The sequence below is a fragment of the Cynocephalus volans genome, chromosome 1, assembly GCF_027409185.1.
Source record: "Cynocephalus volans isolate mCynVol1 chromosome 1, mCynVol1.pri, whole genome shotgun sequence".
In the NCBI taxonomy this organism is placed as follows: domain Eukaryota; kingdom Metazoa; phylum Chordata; class Mammalia; order Dermoptera; family Cynocephalidae; genus Cynocephalus; species Cynocephalus volans.
The window spans coordinates 24452069-24478605 of NC_084460.1; the positions used below are offsets into that span (position 1 = coordinate 24452069).

The following is a 26537-nucleotide window of genomic DNA, read 5'->3' on the forward strand; positions in this document are numbered from 1 at the left end:
CAAAAACAAAACAGTAATCCCACTCAAGTTGCTTCTTTCTAGTTATTTTCTGGTTATTAGTGTGAATTCTCAGCATTTCACCAGCATGCTCCCATGAATCTGTTTTAAAGTTTACTCGATTAGATGATACTCCTTTTCTTATTTTGTTACCTGTTGCTCAATTTCTTACTATTTTTTAAGAAGTTTATAAAAAAATTCTTTTTTGCTAAAGAGAAGGAAATTCAGTAATGAAGTTTCAACTGGGAATCTTAACCCAGGATACCAAGACCATTTATTTTGCGAGAAGACCACTGGGTGACATAAAATGAGAACCACTTTTTTTTTTAAAGATGACTGGTAAGGGGATCTTAACCCTTGGCTTGGTGTTGTCAGCACAACACTCAGCTACTGAACAAACTGGCCATCCCTATGTAGGGATCTGAACCCATGGCCTTGGTGTTATCAGCACCGCACTCTCCCCAGTGAGCCATGGGCTGGCCCTACTTTTTAATGCGACTTAAAAGTTTTGAGTTAACAGAGTTGTGGGGGAAATAGAGGTAAGAGTAATTCCTGAAATATGCTTATATAAGAGAATAAATGACTAAAAAGTTTATAACCTAAGTTCCAGAATTATTACTTCTAAAAGGAATCGCTATATTTACTTTTCATGAAAGTTAGTAGAACATTACTTGAAACTATACTAATACTTACATGTAACATATAAAGCTGTAAAAATTATGTTTTGATCAAGTACAAGTAGAAAAAAAATGCTACAACCTAAAAAACTATGTGGTTCATGAGGTTCACTAGTCAAATAAAAGCTGTAGGTGACATTAGTAATTCCAGGAACAAATGTTTGTGAAGGAAATAAATAATTCATTTATTCCCCCATTTATCTGGTAAATACTAATTTGAGCATCTTCTATGAGTAAACAAGGTCCCTAATCTTGGAGAACTTGTAGTGGAAAAGGCAGAAAAAAAAAGAGCTATGAAAAAGAATGACAGGGAGAACCTGTCTGAACCAGCTGGTCAGAGAAGATCTCTCCATCGGACAGTTAAACCAAGACCTAAAGGGTGAGAAGAAAACAGCCCTGAGGTACAGCAGCGGAACAGTCTAGACAGAGGGACCAGCAAGTGCAAAGGCCTCTAAAGTAAAGGTGCACATGGTGAGTTCTGGGTAAAGAAAGAAAGTTAGTAGGGCGGGAGTACAGTGAATTGAGGCAGGAGAGAAATACTGAGTTTGGGAAGATAAACAGTGGTCAGATTATATAGAGCCATTAAGTCCAATGGGAAGACAATGGGTTCTAAGAAGGTAGTAAATAATATGATTTATATATATATTTTTTATCACCCCAGTTCATATTTAGAAAATGGACTGGGAAGAATGAATGGAAACAGATTTTGACAGGAATCTATTGCTGAAGAGTAGGAAACAGATAATAGCAGAACGGACATAGAGAGAAAAGAAAAAATATGACATGTATTTGGTGGCAGAGTTGATGGCGCTTGATGTGAGTTTATGGTATAAGGAGTGAAGGAGGGAAAGTATCAACCTGGCTACTAGATTTCTTGCTTTGAGAGAGGGGGCTGATGCCAGGTGCAACGGTAAAAAATCACATAAATGGCAAAATATGAGTATATGGCTGTCATAATATCTAGTATAATAGTGGAAGGGACAATCACTTTCACAACTTTAATTTTACCCTTCTTCTCATGGTGGCAGCACCAGAAGTGGTGAGAAGTGGTTAGATTTGGGATAGACCTTAAAGGTAGAGCTAACAGATTTGTGAACATAGTGGCAGACACTAGGGTGGGCCTCAGGATCTCTACCTCCTGCTGTTCATAGCCATGTATAATCCCTTCCTCTCAGGTGAGAGCGGGATCTACGACCTGCTTCTAACCAACGTAATATGGCAAATATGATGGGATGTCATTTCTGTGACATCCACTCTGCTGGCAAACTCAGTCTAGAAACTCTGCCTGTGGCCTGATGAAGCAAGCAGCCATATTGGTGAAGCCCAAGTGATAAGAAATTGTGGATGGCCTCTAGGAACTGAGGGTAGCCTCTAGGAGATGAAGGAAGCCTCCATTCTACAGCCAACAGGAAGATGCCCTACTACCACAAGGAAATCGATTCTGCCAGCTATGTAAGTGAGCTTGGAAGTGAATTCTTTCTGAGACGATTTGATGAGAATGCAGGCCAGCTGACACCTTGACTGCAAGGGACCCAGTTAAGTCATGCCCAGACTCCTTACCAACAGAAACTGTGAGATAATAAATGTGAATTGCTTTAAGCTGCTAAGTTTGTGGCAATTTGTTATGCAGCAAGAGATAACTAATACACGTACCAATATAGGGTGTGAAAAAACAAGAAGTGAAGGATGATACCAAGATTTTTGGCTTAATGAAATAGAAGGATGGAGTGGTCATTAACTAAGATGGGAACATCTAGGGGAAGAACAGGCTTGGGAAAAAGATCAGTTTCAGACATGTTGAGTTCAAGATGCCTGTTACACAGCCAAAAGATTGAGATGTCAAGTGGAGTTGGAGATGCAGGTTCAGGCGAAAAGTCAAGGCTGTAGACATAAATTTGGAAAACACTAGCATAAAGGCCAAGATATTACAAGAGGTCACCAAGAGTATGAATTTACAGACAGAAGAGGACCAAGGACTGAGCCCTGGGGCACACCATCCTTGAGAAGTCAGTCAGTTGAAGAGGAACCAGCTAACAAGGCTGAGAAGGAATAAATAGTTAGAAAAAATACCAAGAAAATGTGGCGTCCTGGAAGACAACTGAAGAAAGTATTCAAAAGAAGGAGAGATTAACTATCAAATGCTGGTGCAAGATCAAATATGAAGAGGACTAAGTATGGAAAATAAAAATTCAGCTCCTCAGTCACACTAGCCACATTTCAAGTGCTTAGTAACCACATGTGGCTGGTGACCTGACAGTGTAAATACAGAACATTTCCATCACAACCAAAACTTTTACTGAACAGCCGTGAGTAGAGAAACAAAAGACACAATAAAAGCACAGATGTAGGTAAAGGGTAAATGTGGTGGTGGGAGACTGTGGTCAAGATCTGATGACTTTATCATTCAAAATAGAAACAGGAAGCAAGGTTGTTAGCTGAAAAACAGAAAGAAAGGTGGTGGAGATTTGAAAAATGACAAGGAGGCTTGACAGGAATGACAGAATGAGAAAGAAATCAATGGATTATGGACCCCTGTGGGGATCAAAGATTGTTGGAGAGAAATATCTGAAGAGATTGGAAAGTGTTTCAGGTCAGGTGCCCTGCAAGCAGAACCTGAGATGGGATTCTTGTCCAAGTGATTTACTGAGGGAAGGCTCTCTGGACAAACATGCCAGGAAGTGAGATAAGCAAGGTACAGAAGAAGGAGAAGCTAAGCAAAGAGCAGTCTCAGCTGAAGTCTAGTTTTGGCCTGATTGCAAAGGGAGATCTGAAGCATGAATGACACCAGTTTTCCCACATACAAGCAGGGTTAGGCTCTTGGACCTCCATATCAGACAGTCATTGGCTAGGGGCCAGGGTGGCCAACCATCCCAATTTGCCTAGGACTGAGGGGTTTCCCAGGATGCAAGACTTTAAGTGCTAAAACTGGGAGAGTCCCAAGCAAACAGGAACAGCTGGTCAATCTAGTAGGGGCTACCTTGGGGATAGGGCAAAACCTTCCATGCATTTCTAGGTAAGATGGCTTCAATCTGCTCAGAGACTTCTTCAGAAAAGGGATCAGCTATGAGCTGACAGCAGCCAACTTTCACAGCAGCTGGTGATTGGGCGCACCAGCCAGGTAAAGGTAAATGGATTTGGGTAAGGAACCAACAGTGCCCATCACAGAAGGGGGTGGCTGGAATGTGGAACTGAGATTATGGAGGGGTGCAGTTACAGGCTGAGTATACCTTATCCGAAATGCTTGGGACCAGAAGTATTTCAGATTTTGGATTATTTTTTTTTTATTTTGGAATATTTGCAGAATACATACCGGTTGAGCATCCCTAATCTGAAAACCCAAAATCCAAAACACTCTAATGAGCATTTTGATTGAATGTTATGTCAGCACTCAAAAAATTTCAGATTTTGCAGCATTTCAGGTTTCAGACTTTCGGATTAGTGATGCTCAATCTGTACACACAGTCTAGGAGGTGCCTACACAAATGATCTGAGGTAGAGTGGCCCAGAGAGAGAGGATTAGCTCCTGAAGCGTGGGGCTTTCTCTGGGTTGTCCACCAAAGACAGAGCAGAGACTGACAACTTCCTTTCTCCCAGTGGGAAGTGGGTGCATGCAGGAGGAGGAGCTGTATGTAGATCCAAAACAAGATCTCCAGGTACTATCTATGCCATTCCTCATGCTGGCAAACAACCCTTCTGAAGAAAAACATGAAACTGCTTTAAATCTGTGTACATAAAAACTGAAATAAGATGAGACTTTAAATTCATATTAAAGAAAATATCTGTGTTCTAGAAAGTTAATAGCCTGAACCTACAGTATGGAGAAAGAATAGAACCTGGAGGAAGAATAACCTGACCTGACCATTGCAGGAATCTCGTAAGAAATTTATGGGCTTGATCTAAGGCAGCAGCAATGGGAATAGACATTGGGCCAGTTTCAACTTGAGAAACATTTTATAAGTGAATCTATTGGTCTTGATTAACTATTGACTAAAGGAGAAATGAGGGAGTAAGGAATTGAAGGAGGACTTCAAGATCTTAGCTGGAGCAGCTGGGGAAAAGATGACATAATTAAAATCAGAATTAAGAGCAGGAAAAAATCTAAGGTGATTTTAGAATATCCAGTTTAAAGATTAAGCATTATTACTACTGAAAGTGACAGCCTTTCAAAGACAGCTTGTTTTCCTTGAAAACGTGTATTTTGAGAGGCTTGATGGCTATTTCAAGGAGAACATATATAGGAGACAGGAAGTATGCTTTCAAATTATTTTTAAATGGAGAATATTAAATGCAATACATGTTCCATCTAATTTTCAGACTTCTTTTGGCGGGGGGGGGTCACATTTTTGGTACAAAATTCCTAAAATTAAGCAGGTATTATGAATTCCACTCCCCATCCCCCATCACCCCTCATTTTACAGGTAAGAAACAATCTGAGAGACTGTCGCTTGCCTAACTAGGTGGAATAAAACTCTCATTAACCACCCCCCCAAACAAACAAACAAAAAAAACCCCATTCAGTGCATTTTCCACATACCATTCACAAATTTTTGGTGAGTTGTCATTCTTCTAATTCGCCAAAGGTTATTTTGTGATAATACTTGCTTCAACCACTAAATTTAATTTTAAAACACTCAAAAGAAGGAAGAAAGAAAATTTATTCTATTTACTGGAATTTTTGCTCTTTTAATTCTTCTTTCTTCTTCCTGATATTCCAAGAGTCCTTCTTTTATCTTTTCCTTTCTGTTTTGAGAACTTCCTTTACTATTCTTTTAGAAAAGGTCCACTGGCAACAAATTATCTTAGTTTTCCTTTATCTGAGAATGTCTTAATTTCCTGAAAGATATTTTCACTGGATATAGAATTCTAGTTTGACAGTTCTTTTCTTTCAGCACTTGAATAGTGCCACTTCCAACTGGCATCTGTGGTTTTGGGTGAGAAATCTGTTGTCATTTGAATTCTTTTGTTCCTGTAAGTAAGGTGTCAGTTTTCTGATATGCCTGATATGTTGGTATTTATTTCTTTAGGTTTATGAAGAGATTCATAATATCTTTCAATTCTATTTTTCCACCAACTTTTTGAAGTACCCTCATATTTGGAGTTCACCCAGATTCTTGAATCTGTGGGCTGTCTTTTGCCAAATTAGGGAAACTTTCAGACATTATGCCTTCAAATATTTTTTCTATTTTTCACTTGTTTCAATAATTGCTCACTGAGGTAGTTTTATGATGGTTGCTTTAAAGTCTTTGTCAGATAATTCTAACATCTGTGTCATCTCAGTGTCAGTGTCTCTTGATACATTTTCTCACTCAATTTGAGATTTTCCTGGCTCTTAGCAGCAACAAATGATTTTTAATTGAAATCTGAACATTTTAGGTATCGTGTCATGAGACTTTGAATCTTACTTAAATCTTCTGTTATGGCAAGCCTTCTGTGACACCACCCCAAGTGGGGATGGAGAAGGCTGCCTCATGACTGCCATTACTGCCAGGTAGGGGTAGGCCAGGCTTCCCCACTTTGCAGGAGTGGAGAATTACCATCTCATTACCATCATTACCATTTGGTGGAGATAAAAATGCCAGCTCTCTATTTAGCCTTCTCTGATACCACCCTGACAGTGGAAGTGGGGCACCTCACTACATCCTGGCAAGGGTGGAAATCTAGGCTCCTTACTCAGACTTTGTTGGCATGTGTGGGGGTAGGGCCACATTTCTGTGATGTTTAGCTAGAACAGAGCAGTTGTTCTCTTAAGAGTTTTCTGTCTTGTTAGGCTGCCCCTCTCCTGGTCCATTGGCTAGAGAGAACAGGCTTATATGAGAGAATAGGGATATATGAGGCAAAGAGAAAACCCTCGGACCTCATTGCTGTGTCATTCCTTGCACCCAGAAGTCACTAGCCAGACTGCTACCTTTTTTCTACCTTTCAGAGTTTTCCCATGCCTGTTCTATATATAACGTCCATGGTTTTTTATTGTACTTATCACAAAAAAACAGGGAAAAGTGACTTCATTTCTTTATGATTTTTAAAAAAATCTTTTCATATTCTATTTTTAAAGCAATATGTATTGTTTATTTACTGTGTCCTTCTAGATTTGTCTTCAATTTTGTCAGCACCACGCTCAGTGAGCGAACCGGCCATCCCTATATAGGATCCGAACCCGGGGCCTTGGTGTTCTCAGCACCGCACTCTCCCGAGTGAGCCACAGGCCGGCCCTTTTGTCTTCAATTTTGAAATTACTTTAAATTTTTAAAAATTCTTTCCTAATTTCTATTATCTCATTTCTGAATTTTTTTAGTTCTAGTTATATTGTTTCATATTTGTATCATTTTCTTATCATATTTTAGCTTGTTTTGGAATACTATGTTATAATTTCCATCCATTTTGTGAGCCTATTTTTGTTTTTAATGCTTTCATGTACGAGTTTATCCTACTCATTATTCTTTTTTCTTATAATAACTGTGTGATTTGACCTTGATATTTTTCTGTTGCTCAATTTTAAGTAAAATTACTTTTCCCTGAACTTTTACAAGGGAGGCTTGGTGTAGGACAGATTTTTCTAATTTTTCAGCTCTCAAGCTCACTCTTCTGTTGTAGTGCAATGTTCAAATACATGACAGCTTACGTGGTGAGATCTCCTGGCCCTGCTCCCTTCTGACTGTTATCCCACCTATCTTTTACTTTATCTCTACTCTCCCTATCCCACTCAATTTGAATTCTATTCCCAGGTTTTTCTCCTCAGTGTGGAACTTTCTCCTGTAAAGAAATGTTGGCTGGTGATGGGGTTTGGATGTGTAGTCCCCTCCAAAACTCATGTGGAAATTTGATCTCCAATGTGGCAGTGTTGGAAACTGATTGAGTCGTGGGGGCAGATCCCTCATGAATGGATTAATGTTCTCCCTGGGGGAGGGGGGATTAATGAGTGAGTTCTCACTCTATTAGTTCCCGCGAGAGCTTGTTGCTTAAAAAGACCCTGGCACCTTCTCTCTCTCTCTTGCTTCCTCTCGACATGTGATCTGCTTGTACCCGCCAGCTGCCTGCCACTTTCTGCCATGAGTAGAAGCAGTCTGAGGCCCATGCCAGATGCAGCTGTCCCAGAATTGTAAGCCAAATAAACCTCTCTTCTTTATAAATTACCCAGTCTCAGGTATTTGTTATAGCAACACAAAACGGACTAAAACAGCTGGTTCATTATAAGAGTAAATAAGGCACAAACTGCTCCAGCCCCTTCAGATCCTACTAAAGATCCCTTAAGCTCACCCCACTACTACAATATACAAAATTCTTTCCAATTCCAGATGCTATTCTCAAGTTGGTTTGCTGAGCTGCTCAATATCTTCTAGCCATACTGGATCCTACTGGTCTTCCCTTTGCTCACTCCTGCACAGATGCTGATATCACACAGGTCTTTTAGCAATCAATGGTTTAGCCCTACCCATTTATGTAGATACCTTCTGACCAAGTTTTGTTATAGATGTTGCTCATGTGTTTTTGATTCTGCTATCCTAGTTGTTTTGTGTGTTTTGATGACTATATTTGGGGGATTCAGAAACTACGCCACCACTGCCATCTTCCCAATATCCCTTAAAGAACAGATGCTGATTTTTGACAATCTTTATCAATAGAAAATAACCAGAAAACATTTCCAGGTCACAAAATCAGCACGAGTAAGTGTTCATAAATTCTTCTAAAAGTCAATCTCCATAGCTAATTCCACTGTGACAACATATGATTTTCCTTCAAAATGAATGACATGGATCAGCAAATAGATATTGAATCCTGGGATAATTTCCACTAGTAAACTATAAGTTCAAACCATTTGACCTATGGTACTAGTAATTAAATTAAAAGATAAAGCAATCTCCTATTTATATAGAACCTACTATATGTATCTAGAGCAAAATACCAGAGATAGTATCTAGAAAAGATGCATTATTGCTTATCATGACAATGATTTCTTTGTGACTCTAAATTTTAAAAACTCAACACATGTCAAAAAAGTTTGGAAGACTACTACCAAAATATTAACAAGGATTTTCCCCAGGTCGTGAAGTTACTTATAGGCTTTTTTTGCTTATCTGTACTTCATAAATTTTCAAAATGGGAAACAAAGCTTCCTGAAAAAATGTTTAAAACAACTTACGCTAGAACCATGTTGTAATCTGAGTGGTTGAACATATATCCTCCAACAACCCACATTATATTTCCACTGACCACAGCTTTATGAGATGCTCTGGGGAGCTTGATGTTAGTGTATTCCTCTCGAGTCCAAAAAGACTGGTTAGCTGGTACAGGAATTGAACATCCAGGACCTAATAAAACATAACAAATTAGCTTCACAAAACGCAGTGTTAAATCTTATTGTATTTCAAGTTTTAATCACCTAAATGTAACAAATACTTAAAGAATACTTAGTCTTTCCTTCAGCATCTAAATATCAGACAAATCCCTCTAATTTGTGCTTTTAATTTACTCAAGGTATTGACCAATGATAATCCCTAATAAAATTCAAAATCACATACTTTCTAATGACAACTTGACCACATCCAGGTTAGGTTTTTTAGAAATGAAATACTTGCTTAAGCAGCTCTCAAGGGAAAGCCAAGACAAAGTAATTATTCAAATGAAAACTTTTAGGGCTAAAATGTAATGACTAGACCAGGGAGTAATCATACAAACTCTCCATCTTCTGGAAAATCAAGAAACTTAAACATGCGGATGCAACAGCCTCCATTCTTGGGAAGTTTGGCTTCTGCTGCAAAATTTGCAGGGTGGTAGGTACTCAAATACTTCAATTATTAACTCCTTGATGTCAGCTAAACTCAACAAACTAAAGCATTTAAACAAATACACTCCCTTTTAAAATAAAAAGGTTTTGAGGAAGGGGCAAGTATATGAAGATAACCTCTAAATCAATAACAGCTATTATCACCCAACCCTTAAAAATTCCCTAAAGCTTTTCTAATAATCTCTTTCCATTTCTACTGATAGATGATGCCATCGGCTGACTGCGTTAGGATTCTAATATATAACTGACCCCAATTTTCTCTGACCTTGGACAGTTTCTGAGGAAATACCATTATTGTCAGCTCTTGTCCCACCTCCCAGCTTGGTTCTCTGCTATGTCCTTTTATGACTGAGACCAAGTTCTCTAACTTTCATGAATGGGTTGCAAAGGTCGAACCCCCCACAATTCTAAAGAGATCACAACCATGCATCTGTGAAATAGAAAGATTTGTAAGAAACTAAAGGGATGTAAAAGCAAAAATGCTATCTGATATTTGATTAACATAAGATATACAGATGGTAAGAATAAATCAATCTGTAATTTATTAAACTGGGAACATTCTATAAATTGAAAGAAAAATAAAATGAAAAAAGTTCCTACCCTGCCACTCCGAGAAGCAGGAGCATCCTCTGACATCACTTGAATTGCAAATGCCTCGATGGGGAAAACCACAGTTATCTGTACAGTGAGGAATGTCACACGCTTCACCTTTCCAGTTTTCAGAACATTCACACTCAACTGTGTTGCTGTTATTACTGATCTTACATTCTCCTCGGCCTGAGCAATTATTCGGGCACATGTCAAAACTATGAAAACAGTGAGGAAGATTAAGTCAACACAAAGCACATTTCAGTTAATTTAGCAGAACTTCCTCCTAGACATGGTTTAAGAATCTCGCTCTGTCTTCAGTTCCCTCACAAGCATAACTGCAGTACTTACCATTCAGCCCAAATGGGGTCACTCAACACTGCATAGCCACGGCCTGGTTACAAATAATGAAATCAAATCAACCCTGCTGGATTCTCACAATTAAAGGATAAGAATTTTAAAACTCTTAAGAAATTACAAGGAGAGAAGAGATTCATGCAAAATTGTCCAGACGTAGCTCCTCAAGGGCAGGATGACTATTCTATTCTTTTTAGGCTACTAATGATGAGTGTTACAAAACTGCCAGATTCATGCTTACAAGTTTGGGGAGGAACAGGATAAAACATGCTACCAATAACACACTACCACTTTCATGTACATATCCCTCTGAATAGCCTCTGAAATTTTATAGAATTTATGACTACTGACCAAATTGGTGTATTTAAAATTCCTTTGTAACTTTATTCATTTCAGATGGAAGAAGGAGAGCTCTTTTAACTAAATGTAAGAGTTTAACTATAATGTCTCATAATAACATGACAAGATAATTGTAATGACAGCACTTTGAAATGACATAATTCAGATTTCAAAAAGGGGAGCTAAATGGACTATCAAGGTTCTTTAAGAGTACGGATTACTTCAACTACTGAATATATGACATTACATGACAACTATTAATATTTGTTAAACTGTACTTAGCAAAAACTCTGGTATTTTTAATCCATTAGCAGGAAAATGCCCCTCTCTTCCAGAAGCTCAACAGTTGCAACACCTGGGCTGAAACTATAATCCCACCACTTACTTTGACAATTTACATAACCTTTTCCTGACAGTCTCCTCAATTATAAAATGTGTATAAAAACAGTTTCCACACCTCATTGTGTTTTTAAAAGAACTTTAAATTAAAAATCCATGCAAACTGCATAGCGCAATGCCTGGCACATTCTAAGTCCTGAATATATGTTAGTCATTATTATTGTTAAAACAAAATATATAGTCTTTTGAATAAAATCACAAATATTAGACTTAAATGTCTTACTTGTATGTGATATTAAATCCAGTCAAATTATAAGCAGCATCGCTAAAAAAATGCAGCAGGGCATAACCTGATGTGGCAACAACTTCAGGGACGGTCTCATTGCCATCTCTCTCAGGAACAATGAGGCCACTAAAATGAAAACACATTTCTTATACAGGGAAACACAATCACAGACACACCAAATTGTGGCAGACATAAATTCAAAATTGCAATTCATCCTCACAATTTAAAAAACCACATCCAGGAAGAGGGGCAAATTCCTATGATAAATGCATAGTGCTACCCTATTAACACTGAATCCTCTGAGGAACAGATCTGAACCTTTTCCTAGGCTTCCTTTATTATTGGTTATATTTCTAATGAGATTTGAAATCAATGGCCCTATTCTTTTTTTTTATAAAATTTTTTATAATGTGCCTTTGAAAAGCTAAGTAAACCTCCACAATCACATAAAGTAACAAAACATTACAAGCCGATGAATGCCAGATATTAATATTGAAATCCATGAAATATTTTTGTATAAAATATTTATTTATATAAAAATAGAAAGAAGCTAAACATAATCTCAACACTGTTAATATTCTAATGTATTTTCTTTGCCTAATTGATATCATTTATATTTCATATTCTATTTTACAAATAATACACCAAAAGCATTTCCAGTGTCACTAAAAGCTCCCTAGGCTCTTCCTACGACTTCACTCAGAGCCAGACATAATACATTCTAAATGTATTTTCTGGGTGACTGGTGAGAAAAAGAATTACTAAGAGTCAAAGGATCTAAATGATGGTTTTAAGACTCTTGAACCATAATATCAATTTGCTTTCCAGAGAGACAGGCCGACTTGAAATCTTATCAATACAGAATGAAAGGGTCTATCCCACCTCACCCTGCCAACCACGAGGGTTAACAGTACTATTTTAGTTTGCTAATTTAGTAAGTGAAAAGTGACTTTTTTATTGTGGTTCTGAGTTCTTTTATACTCCTGAGGTTAATCACTTTTCCTTTGTTTACTTACCATTTGCATTTCTTCACATGCTCATGACTTTTGCCCCATTATCAATTCACCACCACTACCACCATCACATTCAGTAAAAGCCCAGATCCTTACCAGGCCCTATATAATCTGCTCCACACACACAAACTCACCCAATGAACAAACATCACATCTCCTGTTACTCTCTTCCCTTTACTCCCTTGACCCAGCCCCCTTGCTTTCCTAGAGCACACACCAGGCAAACCTCGACCTCCAGCCTATGACAATCCTACGTGCACATCCACTCTGTCCCAGCAATTCTATTTCTTTGTAGATGAAATACTTGCTCATGCACACAAAGACAAACATACAAGAATCCTAACTGCAGCACTACTCAGATGGCAATAGGTTGAAACTACCTAAATTAAATGCTCATCCATAGGAAGCTGGCTCAATGAGTCATTACACAGCTGCAGGTCAGCAGGGCTAACAAAGAGCTCATCAAAGGCATTTTGATAAGTGAGAGGAGGAAAAAGCAAACTACAAAACAAGGCACCAAGTATGTGTGTTCATTTACATATACTTAAGTGCATGTAAAAATGACTGAAAGAGTACATAAGCAGTGAATGAAGTTGAGGAAAGGACAGGGTTTTCATTCAATTTTTAATATGAAAACAGAACTCTAGGAACCCTAACACCCTGAAGGTGCTCCAGGGTTTACAAAACAGTGATGCATATTCTACTATGAATTCAAGTAACAAATATTTACTAAGCACTTACTACATGTGAGGCACCGTTCTAGGTACCAGGAATGCAACAGTGAAAAAGACAATATCTGGGGCCAGCCTGTGGCTCACTCGGGAGAGTGCAGTGCTGATAACACCAAGGCCACAGGTTCGGATCCTGTATAGGGATGGCTGGTTCGCTCACTGGCTGAGCGTGGTGCTGACAACACCAAGCCAAGGGTTAAGATCCCCGTACCGGTCATCTTTAAAAAAAGAAAGAAAGAAAGAAAAAGACAATATCCCTGCCCTCATGGAGTTTCACATTAGAGAAACAACAAATAAGCCTGGATACACCCACACACAGGTGTGTGTATGTATAATGCCAGGTAGAGACAAATGCTACAAAGGGAAATATAGAGGAGAGGAAAGGAACAGGAGGTGCTACTTTAGAAAAGGGAAATAGGGAAGGCCTCTGGGAAGAGGTGACTTTGGAGACCTAAATGAAGGTTTCATCCATCACCATACTTTCACCAGTTTTATATACCAGAATCCCTGGAAATGCTGAAAGGATAAATACTTGCAAAAGCAGGACCACCTAGAAACAAGTATGTCAATAGCAATCTTCCCGTAAGGTATACTGGCACAGAATTGGGAGCTTCAGTCACATGTGGGAGACCTTGAAGCCTCTTGTTATCCTAGCATGAATTTCAGGATCAAAGAGACATGAGCTCTGATCCTTGCTCCATATGCCTAGGCATGTCACTGACATTTCTGAGCCTCAGTTTCCTCAAATGCACAATGACAAAAATCCTGCCTACCTCACAGTGATGTAGTAAAGACAAACTGTTAAGGCATGTGGAGTGCTTACACAGTGCCTCACGCTAGCAGGTGCTCAATGAATGGTGGCTGATGGTATTCTTTATATGAGGGTACTTCAAAAAGTTCGTGGAAAGATTCATATTATCTTTCAATTGTTTTTCCATGAACTTTTTGAAGTGCCCTCATATAGTAGGAACACTTCAACGCATAGGATGAATTACTTTATCAGCTGCAACTACATGATGCTGGAGAAAGTAGATCAACTTCTCCACTGTCAGAGAGGCTTAGGCATTCACTTCTTTTTTCACTTCAAAAACTTGAAATTGTGACATCTTTGGACTGCGATTTCTCCCAGGGTGAAAACAAAACAACTGGTTTATGACAAAAACAAATTTTTACAGAGTAAATGAACACAAATACAGCCTCGCCCCGCACACAGGCCATGGAAAGTGTGTGGGTGAGGGAAAGAGGCTACAGGCATACCACTCAACTGTCACCCTGAGCTGCCTCCCACCCCTCATCCCTGCCCCCAGGTAGATCAATAAATGCAGGCAGAGCTTAGGCTGCAGCCAGTTGTTCAACTTGAGCAAATCAAGAACTGTCGGCCCTTGGGTTGCTCATAATCTTATATTTTAAACACAGAGCACCACTGTTAAGAACCTTTTTTGAAAAAAAATCACTGAACTAAGATAGTTTCTTAATAAACATGAAATTCATCACGACTGTCACAAGTAAACGTGGGCTCTCTGAATACAGCTGGGGCATAACCTGGCTTTACCAACTATACTATGTAAGTTTACTAGTACTCCTCTGTTTAACATACCTGTCTTCTTGAAAGACTATAAGCTCTTCAAGAGCAGAGAGATGTGGAAAGTAAGGCAGATTCTTAAAGTCAGGCGTAAGTGCCTGGTGATGGGGCCAGGAAGGATGACTGGTGAAGGAGAGGCCAAGAACCTAAGAGAGGAGCCTGCCTTTGACAGCCTTCTCTAAGTGTGCCATGGTATGATCAGGGTTCAACTGGGTGCTGGACAGATTGACTTGTGCTTTCAAAAGGCTTCCTCTCTACGATCACAGTGTAACAACTGCCACAACAATATGACTTTCTTCAAAACAAAACAAAACAAAACAAAAAAACACTAAAAAGAATAATGTTCTCTGAAGAATGTTTTCAGGGAGGAAAACCACTCTCCTCGCTCCATCACCACTATCACCTCTGTGTCTCTACCAACAGATCCTAGCAGAGTACCTACTCCACAAAGGTACTCCATACATGCATCTGTTGAATGTACCACAAAATCATAATGTTGTAGAGCTGAAAGGGTCTTAAAGATAAATTTCTCCAGTGGTTCTCCAATTTGTCTAGTAATGGAACTGTTTGTTAAACAAATTTCATTCAGAACTTGAATATATAAAAGATAAATGTGACTCACCAGTTCAGCGTCAAATGAAACTTCATAATTTACATTACATCCAGAGAAAACACAGGTTGAACTAACACAGTACAAATACCTTCATTTTAGGTTTTAGAAGCTGAGGTCTAAAGCACTTAAATAACCTATTCAATTCACACAGAGACTTGGGCAGAACCCAGATTAAAAGCCCACATCTGAATCCTGTTTTATTCTTCCTTTCTTTATTGTCATTGGTCCTGGCTGACTATCTTTGGCCAGGTTCTCTCCACTTTAGACCCTCAGCACATCACCACTGGGTTGATTCCTCTATCCGAAGTGCTCCTGGCCCAACAGCACTCCTCAACAAACCATCTTGTGGCAATGCCCTTATGGTCTAAGACAGCTATTTTCAAACTGTTCTGCACATCAGTGCTTTACGGGGTTTGTGTTTCAGGTAAACTTCAATTTGTATATATTTTCTCACTATAAGTTTAGAAAATTCCCACTCAAATATGTCATAAGTTAAATTTTAATACAATCAGTGCATTCATTCATACTGTCAGTTAACCAGCTTTTTTAACAGAAACCTAAGAGTTTCCCTATTCGTACTATACTTTGGCTTCTCTCAAAAGCCACTGATTAGAACAATTATAGTCTTCTACTTGTTTTGTTTTTGCTGTTGATATGGAATTCACATGTCTGCTCATCAAATACACAGTCCCAGTGAACCACGGGGTTATGCACACCTGCTTGGCTCATGTTCCTACAAGGGCTACTGGTAAGTAGATTCAAAGTGCCTGGCACATAATAGTGGCTCTATGAATTTTGATTAATGAATGCAGTAACAAGTGAATCCTCAAAAAGTACTACTATGATAACATCATATTTAGTTTTCCTGCTTATGTTAAAGTTTGGGGTGTCTCTTGCTATATGTATGTTTCAAATGCTGGTGTAAGGATATACATGCCCAACACTTGGCCAACGCCATTTATATGCTTACCATGGCCTATCCACCCTGCTCTTTGGCCCAAAAGTCAACCTTTAAAACCCAGAAAATGTCCTGGTTCTCAATTCAAAGATATGTTGGAGAGATTTCTAAGCCAAAAGGGGTGGAAATACACAAGGGCACATCAGTCCCCTGACCTCCTGTCCCTTGGTTCCTTGCGTACTGTTTAATCCCTGTTATGTCCCTCACTCACATAGGACATTCCCGTATCTAACAGGAAAACAAAAAAATATTTGTTGAATTGATTCCTTTTTATCATCTCCATGTTCTACTGAGTTAGCTAACCAGCCAGTCCTGATTTCTTTTTCTTTCTTTCCTTCTTTCCTTCCTTCCTTCCTTCCTTCCTTCCTTCCTTCCTTCCTTCCTTCATGACTCTATCTATCTATCTAATCTATCTAATCTATCTATCTATCTATCTATCTATCTATCTATCTATCTATCTATCTATCTATCTATCTATCTATCTATCTATCTATCTATCTATCTATCTATCTATCTATCTATCTATCTATCTATCTATCTATCTATCTATCTATCTATCTATCTATCTATCTATCTATTTTGGTGGCTAGCCAGTACAGGGATCAGAACCACTGACCTTGGTGTTATCAGCACCACGCTCTAACTAAATAAGGTAACCAGCCAGCCCATTTTCTTTTCTTTTGATGGCTAGCCAGTATAGCTGACTTTTTTTTAATTCAGATATCATATTCCATTTTTTTTTTAGCTGACTTCTTTTTAAATTCAAGGAAATAAAATGTTTAAGGAAAAGAATTTTAGAAAGTCAGTTACAGATTAAAAAATGACAACTATAGTTTCCTAAGGGGATATGCGCTTAAGAAAAATATATTTTAAAATCCTTTACCAAATAAAAGGAAAAAAAAAATAGAGACAGTTTTGAATTCCCATGTGGTGAAAAACATAATGAACAGCACAGCTACTTACTGTTAATAAAAACTAAAATGCAAAAAAAATTTGAAACACCACATATATTTGGTGTTAAATTATTTTAACTACTAATGTAGAATGTACTTGTTGAAAAAAAAAAACACAATATATAATTGGTATGTTCGTCATTCTCCGCAGGTAACCACTGTTCATTTTATGTGTATTCTTCCAGAAAGATTCTCTCACCCATAATAACACATATACATAAATACACATGCACGCACACACAACACACACACACAAACTATATTTGAATTCAACAAATAATTCCTAAAGTCCTATGCAATGAAGAACACACAGGAATAACACAGACGCGGTTCCTGATCTAAATTTTTCACAGAAATAATATCATTTAATATATTACTCCCAGAACATTTTGAAAATGTAAATTTTACTACCACAATTTTATAGATCAGGAAACTGAAAAGAGAGGTCAAATACAATACCCAGAAACCTACCCAGTAGCTTCAGAAATCAAGTCAAGATCAGCACACAAGTCACAGAACTCAAGAACTGGTAATCTTGCCATGAAATAAATGTGTTAAGTGATCATAAAGGTGAATCCGGTAAGAATGCAATCCAGGAGATATGTTTAAATTTAGAAATCAAATAATGATTAACTAGTACTGATATGACTGAGCTTACCTAAAGGCAGCAATTAGTGGTGCATAAATTGAGTCCCCATCATAAACATATAAATGGTCCCAACTACACTCTGTAGCAAAATGATTGAAACGAAGTCTCATTATTCTATTTGGCCTGAAAAGAACAAAAAAGAAAGTATAAATTAAATAATAAAGAAAGTATAATAAATTAATCATAACTATCAAACATGTGAGGAAATAAACAGAAATTTTTAAAGAATGTACAGGGAAAGAAGAAATTCATAATATATGAACACTATTCCTTCATTTGCCACAGACTTATTTAGTACTTACTATGTGCAAGAGACCACTAAGCATGCAGTGGCAAATTAAACAGATATCACATGATTCATGACTCTTTGGACCTTATAGTTCATTCAGTGGTCATTCTTTAATAGCCTCTAAACCAATCCATTAGCCCTTCCATTTCTGCACTTTCTTCCTTATTCAACTTAAGATTTCATATTACATCATTTCACCTGCCAATTCTCTAAACTTGCCTGCCCCTCTGCCTTTCACAGCACTGCCTGGCAAAAGCCCTGGTCTATAGGAAACCAGTTATCTGCTTTGATTTAGATTGACTCCAAAGAAAAAAAAAAGCTGTACTCGAGAAAGTCACACTACTGGGCAGACTGGTTCCTGCACTGGTCTCTGCTTACCAACTACAAAGGGCACTTCGATTCTTCCAGCAGTTTTACCACCGACTCTCTCTTCTCTCCCTCTCCCAATTATTACTAATTCTTAATGACTAGTTAAACCATCCAGTCCCACCTCTCTGCTTATATGTTCAGCACCTGACAAAAATCCCTGAAATTCCCATTTTCTAAAATAGATAAACTTACCTACTTCTTCCATCTCTCAAACATTTAATACTTCCCTCTCATCTGGAAATGCCCCATCTACATTTAAGTCTGCTTAAATATCACATATTTTGCAAATCAACAACAAAACAAAAAAAGCCTCAAATCCCAACTCTCCCTCCACATAATACTTGCCCTATCCCTTTCTACTCTTAATGGAGTAAAACTTCACAGAAGACATTGCTTTCTCCGTTTCCTCACATCCCACTCACCCCCCCCTCCACTCTCTAACCTGGCTTCAGCCCAAACACTCCACCCAAAAAGCTCTTGGTAATATCAACACCACTTATATCCTGGTGATGTCTAATTATACTTCTCCAGCCTAGACCTCTCCTCTACCCCACACTTGTCTAATATCTCTAAATAAACAACTAAATAAATACATAAACTAGTTGACTCAGGTGGTAATGAGTACAGTGAAGAAATTAAAGGAATGTGATCATGGGAGCATAACAAGTTGTGGGGAGATAACCCAGAAAACTTTAGAGGAGATGAGAATGATGCGAGGTAAGCCATGGGAAAAGCCTGGGGAAAAAAGTTTCAGGCATAGGGAATACCACAGTCTTAAGGGAGAAAGAAGCTGATGTGTCCAAGCAACCTGAAGAAAATCATCATGTCTGAAGCACAGCAAACAGAGGTAACCGTATGAGATGAGAGGTAAGAGGTAGGCAAGATACAAAAGCAAAATTCAGGAGGCCAATGTCAAGGCTATTACAGTGACCCAGGAAATAGAGGATGGTGGTTCACACAATAATTGCAGAGACAGGGCCGAGCCCGTGGCGCACTTGGTAGAGTGCTGCGCTGGGAGCGCGGCGACGCTACCGCCGCGGGTTCGGATCCTATATAGGACTGACCAGTGCACTCACTGGCTGAGTGCCGGTCACGAAAAAAAAAAAAAAAATAATTGCAGAGACAGAGGTGAAATGGAGTCTGCAGACTTGGGAGATATTCTAGAGGGAAAACTGACAGAACTTAGTGACAAGATGAATGTGGGGAACAAGGAAAAGAAGGAATGAAAGGTTTTTGCTTAGGCTGAGGAAGATCAACCGCTGAGAGCACATTCAGAGCAACAGTGGAGAAGGATGTCAGATGGGATTGGACTGACAGAAAGGGAAAGGGAAGACACCTCTTTGGAGCAGCAGTTCTCAAAATGTGGCCCACAGAACACTGGGGACCCTGAGACCCTTTTAGAGGATCCAAGAGGTCAAAACTGTGTTCACAGTAATACTAAGGTATCATGTGCTTTTATTGCTACGTTGGCACTTACTAATACAGGAAGAGCAATGGTGGGTGAAACTGCTGGCGCCTTAGAACATATCAAGGCAGTAGCAGCAAACTGTCCTAGTGATGTGATCGATCCCTGTCATTCTTCACCACCACACACATAGAAAAAAGGAAAAAATGACAGTTTCATTTAAGGATATCTTTAGCAGTAAAAACTATTAATTTTATTAAGTCCTAATCCATGAATACACATCTTTTTAATACTCTGTGGTAAGATGGGAAATAAGCATAAAGCACTTATCTTGCCTAACAAAAAATACAGTGGTTTTCTCAAGGAAAACCACTTTTGCAATTGTTTGAGTTGTGAGTTGAACTAACCACTTTTTTCTTGAACACCACTTGCCATGTTTACTTGAAATAACTGACAAACTATCATTATTCAGACCATGATATCTGGCAGACATTTTCTTGAAAATGAACAAAGCAAGCCTGTCACTTCAAAGAGAACAACTAACAATATTTACTGCCAAAGATAAAATGCAAGCTTTCAACTAGCAGAGTTTTGGAAAATTTGCATCTGCCTCCCAGATGCAACTTCCCAATACTTAGAATTTTCTGATGAGACTGATGGTGATATTAACCAATATGATTTTTTGACATTATATGATGAATACATCAACATTTGGAAGATTTGCATAACTCAGTGAACCACCATTTTCCAAACGATCAGGTTACAGAATCATGGATAGGCAAAAGATCCATTCAAAGTGTAAGAAAACCATTATTGGATCTTAACAAGTTTCAAAGTTCATTATTTCAGACTCCAAACTGCAGTTTGCTTTTAAGAAATTACTATGTGCTAAGTTTTGGTGTAATATCAAACAAAACTATTCACAATTATTTTAAAGTACTATTAAAATTGTCTCTCTTTTCCTACTTTATATACAAATGATGTCTAATTTTCTTGACATACTTCAACACAGCAACAAAGAGAATACCAGAAGATGGTATGATAATCCAGCTGTCTTCTATTAAACCAGACAATGAAGAGATTTGCAAAAATGTAAAACAATGCCACTCTTCTCACTAAAATTTTTTTTAACACAGCGAGGTTTTTTTTCCAATAAAAATACCACTTGTACTAACATGTAGTGTGTTTATAATTGTTATTTTTATTTATTTATTTATTTTTAACTGTAACATAGTTGACTGTACATATCTGTGGGGTACAGAGTTGAATGTCAATATCTGTGTGCAATATGTGATACTCAAGTCAGGATAATTGGTATATTCAACACTGTAGAATGTAATCATTTTTCATGGCACTTTACCAATTCCTTCCTTACCCCTACCCTCTCCCCATTTCCCACCTCTGGTAACCTTAGTTCTGTTCTCTCCTTTTGAAAGTTCAACATATTTTTGAAAGTCCCATCTTTATAATTGTTGCTTTTAAATGAATTATTTAAATAATTCATTTATTAATTATTTCACTTCTAACAATATTTAATAATTTCATTTCTAATATGGTTAAAACACAGATAGATATAACCCAAATAAACAAAAGTTATTTGGAATCCTCAAAGTTGAAGAGTGTAAAGAGGTTTAGGAACTTTTTTAAAAGTCCTCTTTAAAACTTTTTTTAAAAGTTTAAGAAATGCTGCTTTAAAGGTCTGCCATGAAAGGAAGGAGAAAAGGAAGGAGAAAATGAAGGCAACCGCTGAAGGGACATAGGGGGTCCAGACAAAAGGGGTATTTAGGCAATAATAATTATTCTGATATTCCTGTCCAAAATAAAAATAGGCATTTAGAAAAATGACACAATATTGTTATTTTCTAATGCCTTAAGCAAACCATTAAACTACGTAACAGTTTTTTAACTACTACAGTTGAAAATACACAAATTTCTGTTGTGTACAATTCATTTGCAGCATTAAATCAATACGAAACTTTTCTAATTAACAATGAGCATTAAAAAAAATAAGAACATCAAATTCACTTCTCAAATGAAAAGTTATCAGATAATGTTTAAGGTATCAAATAAAAATGTTCTTTATGCTTCAGATTGTTAATTTCATTTGTAGGAAAAGTAATGCCACACTGAGTTCCATCCTAAAAATAGAAAAATTTAATTCAGCCATTACTACTTACTGTCCTTCAATGAGCCATGTGCACTTCGTTTTATATTTGTAATTTCCAGGTCCATCTGTTACAAACCCAGAAGATCCGGTTAGTCTGCAATTTAAATCAAAAAAAACAAAAACAAACAAAAAAAACCCACTTAAGTCCATCAGAATTGCATATATTAATATCTATCTTAATTCTCAATACAAATTAAGCATAATGGGTACATTAATGTATACTGTAACCAGCAGAAAATGACTGGATAGTTATATCTGGATTGCATAAATTAGGATGAAACAAATACTTGCCACACATGTAAAAATATTAAAACAGGAATGAACAAAAACATACCTAAATCTTTCTAGCTAAGAAGGGAAAGTTATACTTCGTACCATGAAAATGGCCACAAGAATTTACTTATAAATATGAGTTTGCTTTTAAAACAATGAGACCACACAGTTACAGTGACAAGTAAAGTGCTTCTAAAACAGTATCACCAAGGACAGCTTAACTGAGACTGGCGAGCATATCAAGCCACAACGCACAACAGGCCCCTAGTGGCTGTCTACCATTTGGCCATGAGCAGTGTGCAACAGCACCTGTCTTCCCACACTTGTGCCAAACCTGAAGTTTAATACTTTTAGGACTTGCCAATACGACAGCAATATCTTGGTATCTCAGTAATGTTTTGTTTTGTTTTTTTGTTTTGTTTTGTTTTGTTTTTTTTTAATTTTATTTTGTCGATATACATTGTAGCTGATTATTGCTCCCCATCACCAAAACCTCCCTCCCTTCTCCCTCCCCCCCTCCCCCCCAACAATGTCCTTTCTGTTTGCTTGTTGTATCAACTTCAAATAATTGTGGTTGTTATATCTTCTTCCCCCCCCCCCCGGTTTGTGTGTGTGTGTGTATGTGTGTGTGTGAATTTATATATTAATTTTTAGCTCCCACCAATAAGTGAGAACATGTGGTATTTCTCTTTCTGTGCCTGACTTGTTTCACTTAATATAATTCTCTCAAGGTCCATCCATGTTGTTGCAAATGGCAGTATTTCATTCGTTTTTATAGCTGAGTAGTATTCCATTGTGTAGATGTACCACATTTTCCGTATCCACTCATCTGATGATGGGCATTTGGGCTGGTTCCAACTCTTGGCTATTGTAAAGAGTGCTGCGATAAACATTGGGGAAAGGTATACCTTCGACTTGATGATTTCCATTCCTCTGGGTATATTCCCAACAGTGGGATGGCTGGGTCGTATGGTAGATCTATTTGCAATTGTTTAAGGAACCTCCATACCATTTTCCATAGAGGCTGCACCATTTTGCAGTCCCACCAACAATGTATGAGAGTTCCTTTTTCTCCGCAGCCTCGCCAGCATTTATCGTTCATAGTCTTTTGGATTTTAGCCATCCTAACTGGGGTTAGATGGTATCTCAATGTGGTTTTGATTTGCATTTCCCGGATGCTGAGTGATGTTGAGCATTTTTTCATATGTCTGTTGGCCATTTGGATATCTTCCTTAGAGAAATGCCTACTTAGCTCTTTTGCCCATTTTTTAATTGGGTTGCTTGTTTTCTTCTTGTAAAGTTGTTTGAGTTCCTTATATATTCTGGATATTAATCCTTTGTCAGATGTATATTTTGCAAATATTTTCTCCCACTCTGTTGGTTGTCTTTTAACTCTTTTAATTGTTTCTTTTGCTGTGCAGAAGCTTTTTAGTTTGATATAATCCCATTTGTTTATTTTTCCTTTGGTTGCCCGTGCTTTTGGGGTCATATTCATGAAGTCTGTGCCCAGTCCTATTTCCTGAAGTGTTTCTCCTATGTTTTCTTTAAGAAGTTTTATTGTCTCAGGGTGTATATTTAAATCCTTAATCCATTTTGAGTTGATTTTAGTATACAGTGAGAGGTATGGATCTAGTTTCATTCTCCTGCATATCGATATCCAGTTATCCCAGCACCACTTGCTGAAGAGGCAGTCCCTTCCCCAGTGAATAGGCTTGGTGCCTTTGTCAAAGATCAGATGGCAGTAAGTGTGTGGGTTGATTTCTGGATTCTCTATTCTATTCCATTGGTCAGTGTGTCTGTTTTTATGCCAGTACCATACTGTTTTGGTTATTATAGCTTTGTAGTATAGCTTAAAGTCAAGTAGTGTTATGCCTCCAGCTTTATTTTTTTTGCTGAGCATTGCTTTGGCTATTCGTGGTCTTTTATTGTTCCATATAAATGTCTGAATAGTTTTTTCCATTTCTGAGAAAAATGTCTTTGGAATTTTGATGGGGATTGCATTGAATTTGTATATCACTTTGGGTAGTATGGACATTTTCACTATGTTGATTCTTCCAATCCAAGAGCATGGAATATCTTTCCATCTTCTTGTATCCTCTCTAATTTCTCTCAGCAGTGGTTTGTAGTTCTCATTATAGAGATTTTTCACATCCTTGGTTAAGTCAATTCCTAAGTATTTTATTTTTTTGGTGGCTATTGTAAATGGGCAGGCTTTCTTGATTTCTCCTTCTGCATGTTCACTATTGGAGAAAAGAAATGCTACTGATTTTTGTGTGTTGATTTTGTATCCTGCTACTGTGCTGAAATCATTGATCAATTCCAAGAGTTTTTTTGTAGAGGTTTTAGGCTGTTCGATATATAGGATCATGTCATCTGCAAACAGGGACAGTTTGACTTCATCTTTTCCAATCTGGATGCCCTTTATTTCCTTCTCTTCTCTGATTGCTCTGGCTAGTACTTCCAACACTATGTTGAATAGGAGTGGTGAGAGTGGGCATCCTTGTCTAGTGCCTGTTCTTAAAGGAAAAGCTTTCAGCTTTTCCCCATTCAGGATGATATTGGCAGTGGGTTTATCATATATGGCTTTAATTATGTTGAGATACTTTCCCTCTATACCTAACTTATAGAGGGTCTTTGTCATGAATGAGTGCTGAACTTTATCAAATGCTTTTTCAGCATCTATAGAGATGATCATATGGTCCTTGTGTTTGAGTTTATTAATATGGTGTATCACATTTATTGATTTGCGTATGTTGAACCAACCTTGCATCCCTGGGATGAATCCCACTTGATCGTGATGAATAATTTTTCGTATGTGTTGCTGTATTCTGTTTGCTAGTATGTTAGTGAGGATTTTTGCATCTATATTCATCAAGGATATCGGCCTGTAGTTTTCTTTTTTGGTTATATCTTTACCTGGTTTTGGTATCAGGATGATGTTTGCTTCATAGAATGAGTTTGGGAGATTTGTGTCCGTTTCAATCTTTTGGAATATTTTGTAAAGAATCGGTGTCAATTCCTCTTTGAATGTTTGGTAAAATTCTGCTGTGAATCCATCTGGTCCTGGGCTTTTCTTTGTTGGGAGCCTTCTGATAACAGCTTCAATCTCCTTTATTGTTATTGGTCTGTTCAAGTTTTCTACGTCTTCACGGTTCAGTTTTGGGAGCTTGTGTGTGTCCAGAAATTTATCCATTTCCTCCAGATTTTCAAATTTGTTGGCGTATAGTTGTTTATAGTAGTCTCGAATGATTCCTTGTATTTCAGATGAATCAGTTGTAATATCGCCTTTTTCATTTCTAATTTTTGTTATTTGAGTCTTCTCTCTTCTTTTTTTTGTTAGCCATGCTAATGGTTTGTCAATTTTATTTATCTTTTCAAAAAACCAACTTTTTGATTCGTTGATCTTTTGAATTGTTTTTTGGTTTTCAATTTCATTCAGTTCTGCTCTGATCTTAATGATTTCTTTCCGTCTGCTAACTTTAGGATTGGATTGTTCTTGTTTTTCTAGTTCTTTAAGGTGAAGTGTTAGGTTGTTCACTTGCCATCTTTCTATTCTTCTGAAGTGAGCATTTAATGCAATAAATTTTCCCCTCAATACTGCTTTTGCAGTATCCCACAGGTTTTGGTATGATGTATCATTGTTTTCATTAGTTTCAATAAACTTTTTGATTTCCTGCTTGATTTCTTCTTGGACCCATATGTCATTAAGTAGAATGCGGTTTAATTTCCATGTGTTTGTATAGTTTCCAGAGTTTTGTTTGTTATTAATTTCTAGTTTTAATCCATTGTGGTCTGAGAAGATACATGGGATAATTCCAATTTTTTTGAATTTATTGAGACTTGATTTGTGACCTAATATGTAATCTATCCTGGAGAATGATCCATGTGCTGATGAGAAGAATGAATATTCTGAGGTTGTTGGGTGGAATGTTCTGTAGATATCTGCCAATTCCAATTGGTCTAGAGTCTTGTTTAGATCTTGTGTTTCTCTACTGATTCTTTGCCTAGATGATCTGTCTAATATTGACAGTGGAGTGTTCAGGTCCCCTGGTATTATGGTATTAGTGTCTATTTCCTTCTTTAGGTCTAATAGAGTTTGTTTTATAAATCTGGCTGCTCCAACATTGGGTGCGTACATATTTATGATTGTTATGTCTTCTTGATGGATCA

General features: G+C 37.6%; 1 protein-coding gene across 1 annotated transcript in view; it reads right to left on the reverse strand.

Moving 5' to 3' along the window:
* The window catches only part of ATRN (attractin), a 180680-nt gene that overhangs the window by 99291 nt on the left and 54852 nt on the right, over positions 1 to 26537 (reverse strand). The window contains exons 2-6 of the mRNA XM_063094485.1: positions 22105 to 22188; positions 17874 to 17987; positions 11363 to 11491; positions 10057 to 10262; positions 8812 to 8980 (exon numbers count right to left, since the gene is read on the reverse strand). Coding sequence (XP_062950555.1) covers positions 8812 to 8980; positions 10057 to 10262; positions 11363 to 11491; positions 17874 to 17987; positions 22105 to 22188 — 702 coding nt within the window. The remainder of the gene's footprint in view (positions 1 to 8811; positions 8981 to 10056; positions 10263 to 11362; positions 11492 to 17873; positions 17988 to 22104; positions 22189 to 26537) is intronic.